At 41.4% G+C, this 21,910-nt stretch overlaps 1 protein-coding gene across 1 annotated transcript; it reads left to right on the plus strand.

The window, feature by feature from the left end:
* Positions 1–2,840: 2,840 nt before the first annotated feature.
* On the plus strand, positions 2,841–4,754 carry LOC146650661 (uncharacterized). The gene is made up of 2 exons (XM_085385127.1): positions 2,841–3,564; positions 4,021–4,754. Exons 1-2 carry the CDS (start codon positions 3,063–3,065, stop codon positions 4,533–4,535), a joined length of 1,017 nt encoding a protein of 338 aa, XP_085241253.1. The 5' UTR covers positions 2,841–3,062; the 3' UTR covers positions 4,536–4,754.
* Positions 4,755–21,910: the final 17,156 nt, after the last annotated feature.

A 21,910-nucleotide genomic window follows, 5' to 3' on the forward strand; every position in this document is an offset into this window, starting at 1 on the left:
TGGGAGCAACATATGTTGTTTTTCAAGCTCCTTGATATCCTGTTCCAACTTCATCAGCTTATCCCTCTCAGCTTTTTTAATCAAGGAGCAATATTGAATAAGGCGCCCCCTTAAATAGGCCTTAAAAGCATCCCAGGTCATTCCAACGTCGTCAATAGAGCCCTCATTGTACAACCAAAACTCCTTTATCATTTCCCTTATACATTCGCAATGACCCTTATTCTTCAATATTGAGTTATTCAAGCGCCACCTAGGTGACGGTTTAATATTATCAGTGTCAGTAAGAACAAGGTCAATGGGAGCATGATCCGATATAGCAATGTTACCAATAGAGGACCCAATAGTTTGACTTGCCAAAGAACGGGACACCAAAAAGTAATCTATCCTGGAGTAGGTTGAGTGAGGATGCGAAAAAAAGGTATAGTCTCTTTCTTGAGGATGAAGAAGTCTCCATATATCTACTAGACTCAGTTCCTCTGACATCACGTCCACCGCAGCATTTGTTGGGTCCTTGCTTAGTCCAGTACAAGAAGATTTATCCAATAAGACATCCCTGACCCGGTTAAAATCTCCCCCAATTACAATGTGTGTGTTACCTATAGTCCGCACCATGTTACAGACTTCATGAAAAAATTGTGGCTGAGGAGAATTAGGAGCATATATATTGACCAATGTCATTTTCCGCCCCTGTAAACATGCATCCAAAACCACCCATCTACCCTCCTGATCTGTATAATGCTTAAAGACCTGAAAATCCAAGTTTCTTCTAATCAATATGACCACCCCTCTTTTTCTAGCCGAAAATGCACTAAAATAAACTTGCGCCACCCAGTCTCTTTTAAGCTTTAATGATTCGGCCTCATCAAGATGGGTCTCCTGAATCAGGGCTATATCAGTCTTTTTCTGTTTCAGATATGTGAGGATTTTCTTCCTTTTAATAACATTATGACAACCCGCTATATTCCACGACACAATTTTACATAACTCCATCACACCATGTGAGCCGAATTATTATACAAATTTATCCAGAGGAATATCCCATTTACCCATATAACAACTCTTAGAGCCAGTAACATGAGACAACTCAATGATCCAAAAATTAGGTCTATACGGGACAGTTGGTACCATACCATCAAAACCAACAACAAAACCAAACACGAGAAAAGAAGAAAAAAAAAAAAAAAAAAAGGCAGTCGCTTGTTAAGCTTAATGCAGGAATGCTTTACAAACATTCAGAGATGGACTTACACACTTGCTTTACTTCTCTCGGGATAACTTTGTCGGAGATGAAATGCCGGGTTGCTAGCGAAGCTCCAAATGCTATCCAGACCACCGACAGGTCCCGCATGCCACAGCCGCTCTATCACGTGATGCATACTGCTCCGACGTGCTAACGTTCTGAGGTGAGTTACGGCGTGTTGCAAGTTTTGTGAGGTGCTTTCGTGATATTTAATGGATCGGATTACATTTTTTATTTTTCTCCGATATCCGATCCAGTAATTTAGGTCAGTATCGGACCGATACCGATACGTAATATCGGATCGGTCCATCTCTAGTATTAACACATGAGGAATCCCTCAGCAGCCTACGCCTATTACGGCATATCTAAGGGAGGATCCAAGGTCCCCTATCCACCCCTATATGCTTTAGCAAGAAGGAAAGTTTTAAGTCTAATCTTAAAAGAGATAGTGTCTCCCGAACTGAAACTGGAAGCTGGTTCCACAAAAGAGGGGCATGAAAACTGAAGGCTCTGCCTCCTATTCTACTTTTAATTAGTCTAGGAACAACAAGTAAGCCTGCAGTCTGAAGTGCTCTAATGGGGTGATATGGTACTATGAGGTCTTTAAGATCAGATGGGGCCTGATTATTCAAGACCTTTTATGTGAGGAGCAGGATTTTAAATTAGATTCTGGATTTAACAGGGATCCAGTGAAGAGAAGCCAATATATGAGAAATGTGCTCTCTCTTTTTGTTAACTACAATAAATATCCTAAATGTCATTCACTGAACGATCCAACAATTATCAGCATTTAGAGGGAGACTTTTAGCAAAACAGAGGAGGGAAACACTTCACTTGAAAATAATCTTAGTATCCACATTCACTAAAGAACAGCTTGGTTTAACAGGTTACAGCAGGCAGTTCATTCCGGATTATGCAGGCAAAACTGCCCCTTTAAGGGGCCTAATGAAGCAAGTTGGCGTTCGAAACTTTAAGGCTGAGTTGCCTTGGACGCCTGAAGCTGAAGCCGCATTTATTAGGGTGAAACAGGATTTGTCAAGGGCCTCAGGTTTAGCCACACCCAATTATGATGAGCCATTCTATTTGGATGTTTCTGAAACAAACTCAGTTGTAAATGGAGTGTTGTTTCAGAAAAAAGGGGGGGGGTAGAGATGTGCTCATGTATGTTAGTGTAAAACTACATCCAACAGAAGCAAAGCATCCTACATGCACACAACATGCAGCAGGGGTCGCTAGAATTATCCAAAAAACAGCACATGTAGTGAGAGAACACCCACTAAAAATACTCACTACACATAGCATAGTGGCATACGTGAATTCACAAGCATTTTGTATGTCACCACGGGCACAACAGAGACTGAGCAAAGTCTTAGAGGCCCCAAATTTGACATTCAAACATGAAGGAATTAACATGGCAGATTTAATGGGTGTAGGGGAACCACATGACTGCGCCAAAAGAGCACAGATTGAGGAAAAGATTAGAGAGGACCTGAAGGCCGAACCCATACCGGGAGCTGAGGACTGGTTCACCGATGGATGTTGCCACCGAGACGAAGGAGGACTGAAAGCAGGGTATGCGGTGGTTTGCAGAGTAGAAGGAGATTATCAGGTCAGAGAGTCAGGAAGGATTGAGGGAAAGCAGTCGGCCCAGAGAGCTGAAGTGATAGCCTTAGCTCGAGCTTTGAGACTAGCCAAGAACAGGAGAGTGAACATCTACACCGATTCGGCATATGCGTTTGGAGCAGCGCATGTGGAGCTGCCTCAGTGGAAAAGAGCAGGATTCAGAACAGCAACCAATGCACCTATTTCCCACAAACATGAAATGGAGGAACTGGAAAAGGCCTTGGCTGACCCAGAGGAGGTGAGCATTATAAAGTGCAAAGCTCACTCCCAAGGAACCAGCATGGTGGAAAAAGGAAACCAGAGAGCAGACGAAGCCGCAAAGGAGGCCGCAGGCTACAAAGGACGGAGACAAATGATACAGGTAACTCCAGAAGAGGAGATATCTGTTGACCTGATTGAGGAAGTCAAACAGGCCCAGGAGGAGGCATCCCCAGAGGAAAAGGGGGTGTGGAAAAACAAAGGAGCCTGGCAGGATGGACATTTGTGGAGGGGGCCAGACGGGCGCCCCGTGCTGACAGCCAAAATGGCAGAACAGAAGGTGGATGAAGCTCACGGACTTGCCCACGTGGGGAGAGCCCAGATGGAAAGAAATTTGTGTCATTGGTGGCATCCTGAGCTGCGAGGAATGATAAGGGAGAAGGCCAGGATGTGCTTAATCTGTGGGGCACACAATCCTAAGCCAGCAGTAAAACCGGAAGTGGGTAAGTTTCGGCCCCCTGAGAGGCCGGGAGAGGAGATTGTTATTGATTTCACTGATATGATTGATTCCGGGCCTGGCGGTGTAAGATATTTGTTAGTGTGTGTTGACGCTCTGACCGGCTGGCCAGAGGCCTGGGCTACAAAAAAGGAGGATGCTAAGACTGTCGTTAAGTGTTTAATCAATCATTACATTCCCCGTCATGGGTTCCCGAAAAGAATTAGATCAGATAATGGAACCCATTTTAAAAATCAAGATTTGGAAAAAGTAGAAAAAATGTTGGGCGTCCAGCATAAATTTGGAACGGTCTATCATCCTCAGTCTCAGGGGAAAGTAGAAAGAATGAACCTAAATTTGAAAAACAAATTGGCAAAAATCTGCGCGCAAACAGGGCTAAATTGGGTCGCAGGCCTGCCGGTTGCGTTGATGACCATAAGATGTTCTGTTAATCAATCCACAGGTTTTACACCATACGAGCTGCAAACCGGGAGACAGTTTCCGGCACCTTGGACGGTGGGCTCGGTTGAACGGGACAAAAAGGGGAACCGGTCCCACGCAGACTACTGGAACGAGCTAAAGGCGCTAGTGTCCAGTTTCACGAAACAGGCAGCTTGTAAAGGGCCCACAGGAGAAGGAGAGGTCCCGGACGCGAAAACAGTGTGGCTGAGAGTCATCAAACGAAAGTGGAAGGAGCCCCGCTGGACTGGTCCATATGAGGTATCGGCTCGGACGGCGACAGCGGTCCAACTGAAGGGGAAAGGCGACACCTGGTATCACTGGACGCAGTGCGCGGCCGCGCACGAGGGCTTGGTGGGGAAGGATCAATCTCCACCCAACACAGGTGAAATTGAGCGGCAGAATAAACCCTCACACCTGTGCAACGGGCCGACCGGTGGTCTACCTGGAAGGTCGAAGAAAGAAGAGCAGTCAAGGAGCAGATCGCCGCGCCAACGAAAAGGAGCGGTACCACACTGAACACCTAAAACAAGAGAGAGGCTCTGATAAAGGGCTTTGAACTTTTTACTACACCATAACATTCACATACCACCATGCCATCACAACAATTAGACACTGGTGATGAAAGAAGAGTTTCAGAAGCCATCACAATGTTCAAAATTATTATGAGTTTGATGTTAACTATGTTGCTAATCATGGCTATTTGTTTTTTGATTTGTTTGTTGCAGACCGACCCGGGAAACCAGTCTGAGCACGGAGGCCATGCCAGTCCGGCGTTGTTTGATACACCAAGTACATCACGCGTGATCTATAGTGATTTAAAGCTGCGGGCAAGAGTGAAGCGCGAGGTCTCTGGTAAAAAGGATGAGTGTCTCAGCACATATGGTGGTTTAGAATTAGATTATGTTATTGGCTCCACAACTTCCTTTACGTTTGATCTGTGTGATGTTGTTAATTGCAGGGACGTCGGCAGTGCTTGGAGGGGATACAATGTGTGGGTCTGTTGGGATTATTCAGTGAGTATGCACTGCGAGAGGGGAAATCGTCCTTATGACAGCTGGTGCCGTAATTGGGACCAGGTAAGGGGTTACACTGGGCAAAATTGGGAACCGTTAGAATCAGGATCAGAAAACGGGCTTAAACTACAGAGGGATTTTAGCCCCTCTGGAAACGCGTTAACCTTATCATTGGGGAATTGGCATCGCAAACAATCTATGTATTTGGTTCTGGGGGTGGAAACAGCGGGGGTTGATCCAAAAGGGTTAATTAAAGTTAATTTCCTAGAAAAAACTAATCGCGTACCGTCAGGTAGAGAAGACATGACAACTCGTGTGATTGCCAGCCCCACCAGCTCTGTTGCATCTTTTACAGGGCGAGAGGGGAGCGGGTCGTCGGAAGCTACACCAGAGGAGCACGAACCAAGGGAGAGGCGAGTAGTGTCGGTGGACTACACCACCCTGAAACCTCAGGATTTGATTGAACGCGCTACCGGGTTCAGTGACAGTAACATCTGGCTGGACTGGATAGCCCAAAATGCTAGAGAACAAAAAGTGGCTAATTGTGTAGCTTGCGCTTCTGCAAGGCCGCGTTTATTTATAGAGCCTGCACCTCTGCATCCAGAGGATCAGTGGGGCTATGATTGTATGCTGCGGATGACTAGAGGAGCTGTGAATACGGGGAACTGCACTGTGTTGTCCAGTCTATTTCCCCCTATTGGCAAGCTCACGCAAGTAGGGCCGTTTATGCCCCGGAAAGATAATTATACGTGCTTTAAGTTTTCCACAGATAAAGTTAAATATCGGTTGGGGGAAATTGACCCCAGTTGGTGTTCGGTCACCCAGACGGGGAGGACCACCAACAATGTGAGTGATGCAGCCACCCTAATTGGGACTTGGGCTAGGAGCGGGCTGTATTACTATTGCGGGCACAGGACTCTATTGGTCAGAGTTCCTCTTGGGAGCGTGGGGACATGCGCGATGGTGAGACTAGGAGCGCCACTTATGCTAATCGGAGATAAGGTAAAATCAATTCCCCCACACAATACGCGCACATTGGCAGCCAGGCGCAAAAGACACATTTTGAGGAAGAGAGGAATACATGACATAAATGTTTATGACCCTAGAATGAATTCCCCCACCTGGATCGACTCCATTGGAGTGCCCAGGGGGGTTCCAAATGAATTTAAACTAGTTGACCAAATAGCAGCCGGGTTTGAAAATATTCCAATAATTTCTGCTTTCTTTCCAGTGACCCCAAACAAGAATGTAGATAGGATTAATTATGTTCATTACAATGTACTGAGGCTCTCTAACCTGACCAGAGACGGCATGGAGGGGTTGGCGGAGCAGGTGGGTCCGACCTCGTTAATGGGAGTGCAGAATAGAATGGCCCTTGACATGTTGTTAGCGGAAAAAGGGGGCGTGTGTTCTATGTTTGCCGACCAGTGTTGCACCTTTATTCCAAACAATACTGCTCCAGATGGGTCGGTAACCAAGGCTCTGGAGGGCCTAAAGAGCCTTTCTGAAACTATGCATGATCACTCCGGTGTTGGTAATCCGTTAGAAGGCTGGCTGACCTCAGTGTTCGGACGGTGGAAGGGGGTTATCGCTTCGGTCATGTTTTCTTTGTCTGTTGTGGTGGGTATTATGGTTATTTGTTGTTGTCTCATCCCTTGTGCCAGAAGAATGTTCAAAAGTATGTCTGTGAGGGCAGTGGACCCTGGAGTCATTACTCCAATGTCCATGATGCCAATGATGCATGTGGAACTGAATGTGTAGGCCAAGGAGGGACACAACTGTTTGTGACCTCTGGATTCTCCAGAGGTCAACAGAGGGAATTGTAAAATAAGGAGGGGATGTTTTTCTCATTATCATTTAATATTTTAATATGGCATTATTAGTTCATTAGAAGTATATAACCAGCTTTGCATTAAGCATAAATTGAAGTTTTTGACCTTACATTATTCTTTGCATTACAGTGATGGTGATAACTTTAGTTTGATCTTTTCTTACAGGTACCAGAATAATAACATGATTTTCCATTGCAGATGTAACCATGATCATTCCATACACATTGCAGTTTGTTGCTTATTCTAGAGTTGTGCTCAAGGTAATTAAAGGTTAAAAGCTACAGCCAGCGCGAGTCTGGCTGATCTATGGAGGGCAAAGGCTTTGAGCTTGGAAGGCCGCACGCGCTTACACAGCACTTATAAGATGTTATTCTTGGTGATTTTGTGCTTAGTCATGTTTTAATATGTTTTAAGTAGAAGTAGCTGATCCAGCAATATTCATTTAATATTATATACTTGATTTAGAGCAATACACACTGATGGTCTTAACAAATGAAAGAGTCCTTGTAGCTGCCATGTTGTGTCTTAGCAGGGTACAGACGGTTCCAGGAGACAGGGGCAGTCAGCGTCTGCCCTCGGGAAGGAGACAATGTTATTCTTTGTGTTAAATAAAATTGTCAACATTGATTGTATTACACCTGTCACTACGCATGAGGGGGCGTTCTAATACCCTGATTTCATAAAACTATGGTGATGTGTTTTTTGAGATGAGATCTGAGACTGTCTGCATACAGTGTCCATCTCCCACGTGTGTGATCATTAAATCATCGTTTGACTCAACCCGACCGGACCAGTGTTGTTATTGTGGGTTTTTCCTCTGGTGTCCATCCCCAATATTTTGAACCTTAACACTAGCGAAGCTCCAAATGCTATCCAGACCACCGACAGGTCCCGATTCTCAAACCTGCAGAGTGCCTTTCTTAATTCTAGTAGTTTTATGGTGGTAGACATGGTGCTCCACATTTTCCCATCTTTTGCCCTGCAGCTGTGTTGTTGCTTTCAGCACTAAAGCTAAGGGTTCAATTGTGAGTGTGAACAATGATGGTGAGAGTGATCATTTTTGATGGATTGTGCAGGATTGTGGAAAGTATGAGTACTGACTATTTCTATGAACACAAGCTTAGCGTGATGACTAAAGAAGCCTTATGATGGAAGTACAGTTCTTACAAAACCCCAGTTTATCCTCATTTCTGTGAAACACTTTTTCCACATCCAAAAAAAGTACCACTTCAGGGTCTGTTGCTTCCAATGGGGCAAAAATGATGTTGAGCAGATGGATTATATCTGAGAATAAATGCCATCATGTAGGAAGTCTGGTCTTCAGATTTTATTGAGAGGAGATATTCTTCTACTTACATTGCTGGGACTTGTCTTAATATTTTAACATCAACATTTAAAAGCAAAATAGATTGATAAGAATTGCATTCTGTTGGGCTCTTTTTTTAAGATTAACTGAAACTGAGGCTTCTGTTAAAGTCTTGGTCAGAACTCCTGTAGACAGAGAGTGATTAAACATTTTTAATGATTGAGAATATTTTTTCATAGAACTCATTTATTTATTTATTTACTATTATCCATCCATCCATTCACTTCCGCTTATCCTTTTCAGGGTCGCGGGGGCACTGGGGCCTATCCCAGCTGTCATAGGGCGAGAGGTGGAGTACACCCCGGATAGGTTGCCAGTCTTATTTACTATTATTGATACCCTTAATGAGATCTAACAGATGTGTCAAACCTCTGCTGAACTAATGACCTGAAGAGCCTCAGAGTACTTGTTTTATCACTGCATTCATGGATTGTCCCCTTTAATCTCAATATATCTCAATCTCAAGAGAGTTGGAATTGACTTTGGATAATTCAATTCAATTCGATTTTATATATATAGCGCCAAATCACAACAACAGTCGCCTCAAGGTGCTTTATATTGTAAGGTGGACCCTACAATAATACATACAGAGAAAAATCCAACAATCAAATGACCCTATGAGCACTTTGGCGACAGTGGGAAGGAAAAACTCCCTTTTAACAGGAAGAAACCTTCGGCAGAACCAGGCTCAGGGATGCGTTGGGGTGAGAGAAGGATTCGGGGTCACCTGGTCCAGCTCTAACTATATGCTTTAGCAAAAAGGAAAGTTTTAAGCCTAATCTTAAAAGTAGAGATAGTGTCTGTCTCCCGAATCCAAACTGGAAGCTGGTTCCACAGAAGAGGGGCCTGAAAACTGAAGGCTCTCCCTCCCGTTCTACTTTTAAATAGTCTAAGACTGCAGTGTGAGAGCGAAGTGCTCTAATGGGAGATAACCTTCTCTTTGTACAGCTCTGAAGTTGGATTAATCGCAAATTGCCTGTCAACATCAGATTTCTTTATGAATTATTTCAGCTGTCTTTCTATGTCTCTAAATATGAGCTAACTCTTCCTCTGAGAACAGCCTTTAAGGTTTCCCAAATTGATTCTGTATTTGTCTCATATGAGTTGCCCAAAGACAATAATTCTTCAGTTTGTCTTTTTTTTATTGTGTTATTGAACTGCAGAAGGCATCATTACAGTAGGAGTAAATCTTTATTCCAGCTGCAGAAGAATAAAATCTGAGGTCAAGAAATAAAGTGGAATGGTCTCATAAGACTACTGCTGAATACTAAAAGAAGTGTTCAAATGGTAATAAAGCTTCTTCATTGAAAAATTATCTATCTTAGATTAAATGTGATGTGCACATGAGAAAAATGAGAAAGTTTTGGAATCTGGATGCAAAAGTCTCTGGGGATCGCAACTTCCAAAGTCCTTCATAAATGATTTTAGCATCATGGCATCACTGGCAGAGTGATATCCCCTGGAGTTTGAGTAATCCAGCTGGGTTTCCATAACACAATTTAGATTTCCTCAAAAGATTAAATGATGTGTATTCATATTTGGAAAGAGGATAAAAGTGCAATGAAAACTTTGTCATCATCAAAGCTGGGGGCATGCACACAGACTGGAATAACTGGTAATAACTGGCCTTAAAAAAATAAAATATAGAAACAATAGACCAGTCTGCTAGTGCTCCCCAGCCCCGTGCTCAGTATTTAGAAGTAAGCAGTCCAACTTATAATTCACCATAAAGTTTCAAAAGCCAAATCAACCAGTCTTAGAAACCAGTTAAGTAAGGAGCGGCCTGATACTCTGTATGGCCAGTGTAACATTAGAAGCCTCTCATAATATTCATTCAGATCGTCTAAGATAATTCTGTGCCATTTACTGTCATTCTGTCCTCCAGAGACATAACAAAGTGTAACATTAGACACAGAAATATTTATCTATCACAAGCCAGCTTTTAGACACATATCAGTTATCCTCATTTAAGCGTCCCACATCCTCACTCACTGAGTTTTTACTTACGCGTTCGTAAAATGCCTCTGCTGTTGCTGACGTCAAAGTAATGATTACTACAGTTGAGGATGATGCACAGACCTGTGTACAAAAATATTTACAAAGTTGAGAAAGACAGCCACATAACAAAAACATCAGAAATTAAGAAAAACATGTCCAAGAGTAGTCGCAGAAAAATGTAATAAATATCATCAAAATGTCTCAGTGAAATCAGAGAATGTAGCTTAATAGTTGTTATGGAGTTCAGCCTTGATATCTTTGAATGCTACTCACTGTCTGGTCAAGCTTACACTCATATCGCACAAAGCAGTTATACTACAATGATGAATTCTTATCTATTTTCTTCCTTTTTTCCAATTCAATATTACTGTGGGACTGGAAATGATGGAAATAGGCTCTGGGTATGAAAATGCCTTAAACTTGCTTTCTTTCTGATGGCCAGCAGAGATCACTGTTCTGGTTCCAAAACAAACTGGAGGTCTATGGGAAACCAATCAGCTCCCTAGATCTAAGCAACTTCAAGATGAGTTCATCATCTAAAATAATGTCTTTATATCTTTAAATAAAACATGATTTCAACATCAACACTGCAAACAGATTTTTATGGAATACAGACTGTTACTACCGAACAAAATATTACATTTAAAATGTGCTTAGCTTTAAACATATTCAACAAGAAAAGTAGGTCTGGTGGACAAGATGCTTTGGAAACACTGTGAGCAGCTCGACTGGCAGTTATTGTGCTGTGTGTTGGCGCCCATGAAGATCATGTACATGTCATTTGTGTGGTTGCTGTGGCATGCTATACTCAAACATCATTTTAAATGTTAGCGTGTTTGTTCCTGTATCGACGGGCTTTATTAATGACGTCATCAGTGTGTGAATCCATGGCTGTCCTTCTTGCATCTGTGAAGCGGTTAATATCATTCCTGATGCCTGTAACATTATCTGTGATGATGTATGAGGCTTGCATGAATGAACAGTGATGAATTATAACGGCCTACTTTGGTTACCAAATGCCATTTAGAAGATGATTTTCTCTGTGAACACCCTCATTGTAAGAGATGTCTTTGTTACTGGAGCAGGGCTCCACATTAGCTCTTGCTAAGAAAGATGGCCGGAGATGAAGAAAGACTTTTCACAGTTACTGTTTCATTTCAAACATGGTGACAACCTTGTTTTAATATTTCAGACTGTTCCTAGGTTGTGTGGGGTCAACATGAACATTATGTTTTTCGCCGAGAAGACGTTGATCTGCTGTTTGACATCTTTTGTTGGAGCACTTGGAAGGCATCGACAGGTTTAGTGTAGATTTTCATTTGAATATGCAGCATCTTAAGCCAGAATCATCAGTAGAAGCAGAGGGATATTAAAAATCAAAGATCAGTTGGTAGTATGTCAGTAAAATATCAGCCCAGGAAGTGACATATACACAAGTGTTTCTTTTTCACTCACTATGGGTTTATATACCTCTGTATTTAATCATTAGTTATTATTAATCTCCGACTCTCTTCTACAGCATGTCTTCCTCCCCTCATCCGCATCATGTCATAAGAGATGGCCGCCCCTCCCCGAGGCTGATTCTGCCAGAGGTTTCTTCCTTCTAAAAGGGAGTTTTTCCGTCCCACTGTCGCCAAAGGACTTGCTCAAAATGGTTAGTATGATTGTTGAGGACTTTACCTTATATAAAAAGGGTTTTGAGGCAACTGTTCTTGTGATTTGGTGCTATATAAATAAAACTGTATTGAACTGAAAGGAATAGATGCTGCAGTCAAATCTAGTACCAATGGGGTCATCAATCATGTGACTTATAAGGTAGAATTGTATATTGTTTAGTTAGTAAAAGGTGAGGTTTCTCTGCATTTAAGTGAGTTCCAAAGTCATGAACTACTTTAGACCAGAATAGTTTTGTCCCAAGTCATTCAGTTATTTTTTGAAGTGAGAACTTAAGCATTACATCTGTTTACTATTTGAGTTCACTCAGCACACCATTGCGGTTGACCTTGTTAGAATGCCATTGTGGGACATCATAGCAACTACAGAAGCAGTGATGCACTCTTCAAAATACTCTTCTCTTTTTTAAGACAATCGCTATTGTCATTAGATAATAAATACAGATATGACCAGTTTTATGGAGGAGCTGTTTGTTGCTACTGCACCCACAAGTCATGTCAGTGGGAAGATAAAAGCATGAATCTACCCTTAACAGGAAGCTCATGCTTGTGACAGTGAGACATGATGTAAACATTCCTGGACTGATAAGCTGCAGACTTTCTTTGGTTGGGATGTGTGTTTTTAAGATTTTTAGTACATGTTTTTCTAAATGTTTTGGGGGTTTTGGCACTTTGAACACCAAAGATTTGTGCCGTTTTGTTCTATCATATTCACTATAGTCAATATGTCCAAAGCTGAGTAAAGCACTTCAAAAGATCGGTCATTTTAATACATGACAGAAAATGTCAAATTAAAACGGAGCTAACACGTGTGTTTTCATCTATTAAGTGTACTGTTTGCTGTCTGTACATCCAGTGGTATCTAAAAAAGTACACATTACATATACTGCACACCACTTTCTCTATGCATTTTGTATCCATATGGATAGAGGAGTCTTTGAAGTGCTAAGCTCTGTGTTTTGCCGTGCTTATACCTGTACTTGAGAGGTACAAACCCATGGGCTCTGACTGAGACTTATTATTTATATGCCTAAACCATGAGCTCAAGCATGCTGTAAAGCCCCCAGAGAGCTACAGCTAGTCCTATTTTACTGACATACTACCAAATGATCTTTGATAACAAGAAACTCCAAAACACACTCTTACTTCTAGTTAATTTCTTCTGAGACAGTGAATAAAGTGACAGAGGAGGGAAGAAAGCTTCCGGAGGACTTTAATACTTGTCCTGGAAATCCCCTGTTTCTGCCTGACAGTCTACATCTCTGTTATGTCATTTCCCTGTCCATCATTTTTACCAAGTAAATAACCCCCTTTTTGAAGTAACCACAGGCTTTCTGTCTGCCCATCTATCCCTTTAAAGTCTTCACCTTTTTGCTCTCTCTTAAATCACACTCTCCACACATACCGCCTTTGCTTCCTAAGCCCATTAGCCAGTTTGTTTTCCACAGCTGTAGGTGAGACAGATTAAGCAGAATTAGTTTCAGGCAGACTTGCATCACCTGCGCTGAATCACCTCTTTTCCTCTTGCCTTTTTTTTTGCTGTCACACCATTTCTACCCCTTTTATCTTCATTCCGCCCGTTTTCTACTGTAGGATATAGTGCTTCTTTTCCATCCTTTGCTGTCATTTTCATTTCCCACTTTCATCGTTTCTCCCTGCTCATCACGATGTTGGAAAAAGCTTGAAATTGGTGTTCTGGATTTTCCAATTTGGAGCCTTTACTTTTATTTAGCCCTATACCCTTCTTCAACTCCACCTGTAAAGTTCCAATTCTGTTAGGTTATTTGAGTACATATTGGTGCATTTTAAGGAAAATCCATAATTATTTGAAAGACCATGACTGTCATAAGTGACAGCTCACTTTTTACAATCAGTAAAAAGCATTAATAATAATGATGATGATAAAATATAAGAGCCCCAAAAATTAATCTTAAAGTAGATCTAAGTTAAGGAAGAGCTACATTTTTGTACCAGTTACACACTGGCTGACTGGGAACAGATGATGTTTCTAGAGGTCGGCAGATCGGTACCAACGCTGGTATTGGTTTTGGATCGATACCAGTGTGATAGGCTTGATACTTTGCTTCTATCCTCCAAGTTCACCATGTAGCCTGAACTGTGTAAATATTTTCTCTTTTTTGGGCGTGAAATGAAAACACATACGCTATGAAAAATATCTTTCTTGTTTTGACCGTTCCATCTATTTCATTTATAACCTATAGCACAGTTTAACAACAGAAGCTAAACCAAAACGCTGGAAAAGGCTGAAAAGTGTGTCATTATATTTATGATGACTGATTTCATAAATCAGCACACACTATTCTCCCCTACATAGGATACCTTTAAGGTTAAAGGTATTGGATTTACTTGGTATCAGACTGATATGAAAATTTGCATTACCACACAGCACTGGTTATTAGTTAGGTCAAACAAGAAGAAAGGAAATAAATCTTATTGGACTGCATAATAAAGTGAGTGACTCAGTTTGATTTTTAGTGTGCTGACACTCTGAGAAAACAAAAAAAATGTGGTGAAACAATGCTTAAGCACACCTGTTTGTCATTGCTAGGATGTCATTATGGCCGTTTCATTTATAAATGTAAATATGCTGCATGCACTCAAAAGCACACATCTAAAATGCCGGCTTTTTCTAAGCCTAAAGGTGAAGTCTAAAACTATATTCATCCAGTGTTCCTCCCTATGGTGATGAGCGTCCATGCACTGCAGCGTGCCTCAGTGTGTATGTTTGTGTCACCGTTATTAGTGCTGTGTTTTCTGATTCGGCGCCTCACATCCCGAGTTCCGACTGCTGCGCCTCGCTCCCCCCGGCTCGCCCTCTCAAATACCACCTGTCAGTCAAACTCTGTATTAGACAGCGCCCTTCAGGTGACTCAGCAGGTGCCTTTGAACGCGTGTGCATGTTTTTTGTAAACATGAGATGGTGAGAGGGAAGTAGTTAACCTCTTCTCTGTTTTTTACAGAGGATGAACGCAGACTCAGATGGTTTTGGTAATGACCCAGGAGCGACACAGACAGAGAGACGACGCCGGCGCAGATGAGGTCAGCCGGCTCACGTACCATCTTGTGCTTCACGGAAATGTCAACGGGGCCACGTCAATTTCCGTTTGCTTGGAGCATTACTTGGAGGTGAGCTTGACTTTAGGAGTTATTTGGAAGCAGCACTCAGAAACAAAGAAATTTAAAAAGCATGCTCAATAAATGTGGAAATAGAGTAGAAAAAGATGTCACATTACATTTGGTGAAAAGGTAAGGAATGATCCACTAAAATGACTTTAGTGACTTTAGTATAACCAGTAGTATGCAAATAATGTAAAACTTAGGGATGCTTTTGACTTATTTTGATGCTTCATGTGGCTAACCTTACACTGTCCATAGCTTCTTGAATAGCTTTCTGTTTTCAGTGCATCTGAAGGTCTGTGAATATGCTGTGAATACTTTCTGGATGTACTCTATCTTGTGTTCTTGCAGGGTCCAGTGCAGTATTATCTTGAATATGGACTGCTTTGGAACAAGTTAGAGTTTTTTACCATAAATCTTTCAGTTTAAGCTTAAAGGAGTTTTATACAAATTTCCAGTTAACCTTTTAGGAGTTGTAACCATTAATATACACAGTTCCCCTTTGCTCCAAATTAACTGGACAATTGACTGGCATGCAGTTTTAAAGCCTGGTGAATTTGATGTAAGTGTTGAATTTGTATTTCATTGCCTTTCATTCTAATTTTAAATATAAAGCCTGCTACAGCAGGGTGGCTATAGCTCAAGAGGTAGAGCAGGTCGTCTACTGATCGTGGTTCGATCCCCGGCTCCCCCAGTCTGCATGCCATGTATCCTTGGGCAAGATACTAACCCCAAGTTGCTCTCTGATGCATCCATCGGAGTATGAATGTTAGTTAGTGAGCATTTAAAAAGCATAGAAGAAAGTGGCATCTTGTATGAAGGCTTTTGAGTGCTCCAGGAGAGTAGAAAAGTGCTAATGTGGTTCAGGGGGTTGGGAAGCTCATCTTGTAACTGGAAGGTTGCCGGTTCGATCCCCACCTCTGTCTGTCCTGGTTGAACAGAAGGGCCGATGGTGCGCTTCTGTCAGTCTGCCCCAGGGCAGCTGTGGCTATAACTGTAGCTTGCCTCCACCAGTGTGGTGATGTGTGAATGTGAGAGTGAATGAATAGTGGAATTGTAAAGCGCTTTGAGTGTCTGGAAAAGCGCTATATAAATGCAATCCATCAGCATTATTATTCATTATAAAGACTACAGTCAAGATACAACAACACCATGGGTTCTAGATTTCAGGTATTTAGTGAAAGTGAACAACTTATGTCCATAATAAAATCATGTTAGCTTGTACAATTAGCCTCTGAAAATAAGAGACAATATGTAAAAACGTTTGTAACTCCTGAACATTTAATGCAAAATCTCTGTAAAACTTATTGAATTAAAAGTGAAAGTCTGCACTTCAATCACATCTTGACTGTTTGATTTAAAATCTGCCAGGTACAGAGGCAAAATTACTGGAAACAACTGTATATAAAAGCTGAACATAGCCTTCAGGTCTGAAAAAGTGCCATTAAACTGCATTCTTCATAATGACCAACAGGGGGCGGACGTCTCGGTAGCAAAAAGAACTGTGAAGAAGTCGATAAGGGAATAAGTGAAGCACAAAGCCTTTTACTTTTGACTTGTCTTATAATTTAATACATTCCATGATTTACATTAACAGTTTACATTACGTGTGACTGTATTTTATTCTGTTTAACTTTTTTAATATGTATTTGTTTTAATTTTTCAACATTGTAGAGGATGCACTACGTTCTGCTGTTGGCTAAATTCAATTCAATTCAATTCAATTTTATTTATATAGCACCAAATCACAACATAAGTCACCTCAAGGCGCTTCATAGATACAGAGAAAAACCCAACAATCATATGACCCCCTATGAGCAAGCACTTTGGCAACAGTGGGAAGGAAAAACTCCCTTTTAACAGGAAGAAACCTCCAGCAGAACCAGGCTCAGGGAGGGGCGGCCATCTGCTGCGACCGGTTGGGGTGAGAGAAGGAAGACAGGATAAAAGACATGCTGTGGAAGAGAGACAGAGGTTAATAACAGATATGATTCAATGCAGAGAGGTCTGTTAATACATAGTGAGTGAGAAAGGTGACTGGAAAGGAAAAACTCAATGCATCATGGGAATCCCCCGGCAGCGTCTATTGCAGCATAACTAAGGGAGGATTCAGGGTCACCTGGTCCAGCCCTAACTATGTGCTTTAGCAAAAAGGAAAGTTTTAAGCCTAATCTTAAAAGTAGAGATAGTGTCTGTCTCCTGAATCCAAACTGGAAGCTGGTTCCACAGAAGAGGGGCCTGAAAACTGAAGGCTCTCCCTCCCATTCTACTTTTAAATACTCTAGGAACAACAAGTAGGCCTGCAGAGCAAGAGCGAAGTGCTCTAATAGGGTGATATGGTACTACAAGGTCATTGAAATAACCACAAAATCCTAGGTAACAACCTAATATACATATCTTCCACTTCCAGCATTTGACTGCTCTCCGGCTTTTAAAGGTAGAACGGTAGAAGCCTGGGACTCCAGGTGTTAATAAAATAAAAAAAGAGGCAAAAATTAGTTTGTTTCTTTATTCAACATTTGAACAGCGGGACTCAGTCAGTACATATTCAGTAAATGAATTATTTGCACGGTAGTGCACTACAGGCATAAATCTAGACCCCTAGAAAAAACATTATGGCATTATAGCAGTGACAACTCCTCCACAGTAGCAGGTGGGAGTTTTCTTTTTTGAGGACGGCTCCTTTTACCTGTCACTACAGATGGTCCGTTTATGTTTTGATCAAGAGCCTTTTTTTGGGCAGCTAAAGAGGAGAAGTCCATCTTATGGCCCACCTCTGGCTGTATCTTGGTCACATTACCCAGCAAAACCCAGTATGCAGGTTCATCTGTAACAGTCCTTGTGCCACGGATCAACACTGTTGCTTCTACATTAAACAGAAGAGCAGCGACATGGCTGCAGGTCTCTGCGACTCCGGCCTTACAGGTGCAGTGGGCGACTTCAACCTTCCCTGTGATGCTCTCAGTGACCCATGGCTGCAATGCTGGTTCATTCACTCTTTGAGAGTGCAGGACCTGAAACACAGACAAAGTTCATTTAAAGACAAGAACTATGAGCCAAGGCCGACGTAAATGTGTTTTATCTACTTTATCATAAATGTAACAAAGTGTTTAGAAAGTTAGCACATACATGTAATTTTTCATTTCTTTATGTGTCCATCTATAAAATGCTGCATGTTATATTGTAAATCTGCCTGTTCTGTCAGAAACCTGCCTGCAGAAAATGAACCTAAAGCATGTAATGCAAGGATGTCATCACTTTAGAGATGGAGAAAGCATAAAGTGACAATTATGAATCACTTAATATGATAATGAGATTCTGCAGGTCATTAATCAATGTATAAAACTAAAATTATATGTATTTTTAGTGACGCAAGATACAAACATGGAAGCAAGATGTGTAATTAGGATTATTTATAATAAATATGTATAAATTAGTGCAATTTCTTTAACCATAAAGAATAACAATCCTTCAGGACAATGTCTCATCAATGCACTGAACTCACTATGTTATCCCTCTAACAGCCTCCACATGTTCTCACTGTAATTTCCCCTCATGAATGAATTTATGCTGCACTAATCTGAATGTTTGCAGGGAAATCAAACGCATTTCACACGCAGTACTCGAGCTGACTTACCTTTGTTTGAATGACGACTTGTACACGCTGATTCCACAGACAAGGTACGAAAATATATCAGGCTACGTCAATAGCGCTAGGTGTTCGGGGCTTCTACTCCACGGCCGTATGTCATACGGGTCCACATTTCCAATGCACGCTATTTTCTGCAAGTACCGCTGCTTCGCCTCTGGACGCAATCGGTCTCTATACAGTTCATTCTCTTTTGAGCTGCTTTTAAGCATCTTTCTTGTAGTCGTCGTTCCAACAGTGTGTTTCTTTTGATTCGTAGACCCCGAAAATGGCGCTGCTCTCCCACAATGCATTGCGGCGTGACGTCAACTCCAAAGCCCTATAGGGTGATATGGTACTACAAGGTCATTAAGATAAGATGGGGCCTGATTATTTAAGACCTTGTATGTGAGGAGCAGGATTTTGAATTCAATTCTGGATTTAACAGGAAGCCAATGAAGGGAAGCCAAAACAGGAGAAATATGCTCTCTCTTTCTAGTCCCTGTCAAGACTCTTGCTGCAGCATTTTGGATTAGCTGAAGGCTTTTCAGTGAGTTTTTTGGACATCCTGATAATAATGAATTACAGTAGTCCAGCCTGGAAGTAATAAATGCATGAACTAGTTTTTCAGCGTCACTCTGAGACAGGATATTTCTAACCTTAGAGATGTTGCGCAAATGGAAGAACGCAGTCTTACATATTTGTTTAATATGTGCATTGAAGGACATGTCCTGGTCAAAAATGACTCCAAGGTTCCTCACCGCGTTACTGGAGGCCAAGGTAATGCCATCCAGAGTAAGAATCTGGTTAGATACCATATTTCTAGGCTTTTCAGGGCCGAGTACAATAACCTCAGTTTTATCTGAATTAAGAAGCAGAAAGTTAGCGGCCATCCAGGTCTTTATGTCTTTAAGACATTCCTGCAGTTTAACTAATTGGTGTGTGTTATCTGGCTTCATGGACAGATAGAGCTGGGTGTCATCTGCATAGCAGTGAAAATGTATGCTATGTCTTCTAATGATACTGCCTAAGGGAAGCATGTATAATGTAAACAGAATTGGTCCTAGCACTGAACCCTGTGGAACTCCATAATTAACCTCAGTGTGTGAAGAGGACTCTCCATTTACATGCACAAATTGGAGTCTCTTAGATAGATATGATACAAACCACTGCAGTGCAGTACCTGTAATACCTACAGCATGTTCTAATCGCTCTAATAGGATATTATGGTCGACAGTATCGAATGCTGCACTAAGGCCTAGCAGGACAAGCACAGAGATGAGTCCACTGTCAGAGGCCATAAGAAGATCATTTGTAACCTTCACTAAAGCTGTTTCTGTGCTGTGATGAGCTCTGAAACCTGACTGAAACTCTTCAAATAAACCGTTCCTCTGCAGATGATCTGTTAGCTGTTTGACAACTACTCTTTCAAGGATTTTTGATATGAAAGGAAGGTTGGAGATTGGCCTATAATTAGCTAAGACTGCTGGGTCTAGAGATGGCTTTTTGTGTAAAGGTTTAACTACAGCTAGCTTGAAGGCCTGTGGTACATAGCTGATTATTAGAGATAGGTTGATCATATTTAAGATTGAAGAATTAATTAATGGCAGGACTTCTTTGAGCAGTTTTGTAGGAATGGGGTCTAAAAGACACGTTGATGGTTTGGAGGAAGTAATTATTGAAGTTAACTCAGAAAGATCAATTAGAGAAAAAGAGTCTAACTTAACATCAATGGTACTAAGAGTAGCTGTAGATAATATTACATCTGTGGGATGATTATTGGTAATTTTTCTCTAATGATAAAAATTTTATTGGTGAAGAAGTTCATGAAGTCATTACTAGTTAACGTTAAAGGGATTGTTGGCTCAAAAGAGCTCTGACTTTTTGTCAGCCTGGCTACAGAGCTGAAGAGAAACCTGGGGTTGTTCTTATTTTCTTCAATCAGTGATGAATAGTAAGATGTTCTGGCTTTGTGGAGGGCTTTCTTATAAAGCAGCAAACTTTTTCTCCAGGCTAAATGATGATCCTCTAGATTTGTAACACGCCATTTCCTCTCCAGATTACGAGTCGTCTGCTTTAGGGTACGTGTTTGAGGATTATACCACGGAGTCAGGTACTTCTGATTAGAGACCTTAGTTTTCACAGGAGCTACAGTATCCAGAGTCGTACGTAGTGAGGAGGTGAAATTATTAACAAGATAATCGACCTCTGTTGGGGTAGCGTTCAGATAGCTGCTCTGCTCTATGTTGGTACAGGGCATTGAAGATGATAACAGTGGGTGGATTATATTCTTAAACTTAGTTACAGCGCTTTCAGAAAGACATCTACTTTGATAAAGTCTACTCTCCACCGCTGTGTAATCAATTATTCTAAATGTAAATGTTATCAGGAAATGATCAGACAGGAGAGGGTTTTCAGGAAACACTGTTAAATGTTCAGTTTCTATGCCATATGTTAAAACAAGATCTAGAGTGTGATTAAAGTGGTGGGTGAGTTCTTTTACATTTTGAGAGAAACCAATTGAGTCTAATAACAGATTAAATGCCATGTTGAGGCTGTCATTTTTAGCATCTACATGGATATTAAAATCACCCACAATAATTATTTTATCTGAGCTCAGAACTAAATTAGATATAAAGTCTGAGAAATCAGACAGAAACTCTGTGTAAGGCCCAGGTGGACGATAGATGATAACAAGTAAGACTGGTTTCTGAGTTTTACAGCTGGGGTGGACGAGGCTAAGCATCAGGCTTTCAAATGAATTAAAAGTCTGTCTTGGTCTTTCATTAATTAATAGGCTGGTGTGAAAGATTGCTGCCACACCGCCCCCTCGGCCTGTGCTTCGAGATTTCTGGTAGTTAGAATGACTCGGGGGTGTTGATAAATGGTGTTGACTATAGCATATCTGGATCTAAAGAGTAAAATAAACACTAATGAGTCTTGCCTTGTGATGTTCAAATAGCAGTGGCTAGAATACCAATTTTAGTCCCAGTTGTCCCAGTTTTTGATGTCCAGCTTTTCTATATAGAACCTCTGCAAACCTCAACCTCAGACTTCTACAGACTGAGAGAACATGATTGAAACATCACATTCATGTATTAATGTGCAGTAACCTGCCACCATTGTGGCACTTATGTTTTGCCTATTTTGTGTCTGTTCAGTATAGCCGAGCTCCATCATTACTAGTTGTCCCAATAAACACCATTCCCACATTGCTTTGTTTAAGCCTTTGAGTTTGATAGA

This window comes from Rhamphochromis longiceps, linkage group LG16 (assembly GCF_057381845.1).
Source record: "Rhamphochromis longiceps isolate RC_006_pf linkage group LG16, R_longiceps_female_GT1.1, whole genome shotgun sequence".
In the NCBI taxonomy this organism is placed as follows: Eukaryota; Metazoa; Chordata; class Actinopteri; order Cichliformes; family Cichlidae; genus Rhamphochromis; species Rhamphochromis longiceps.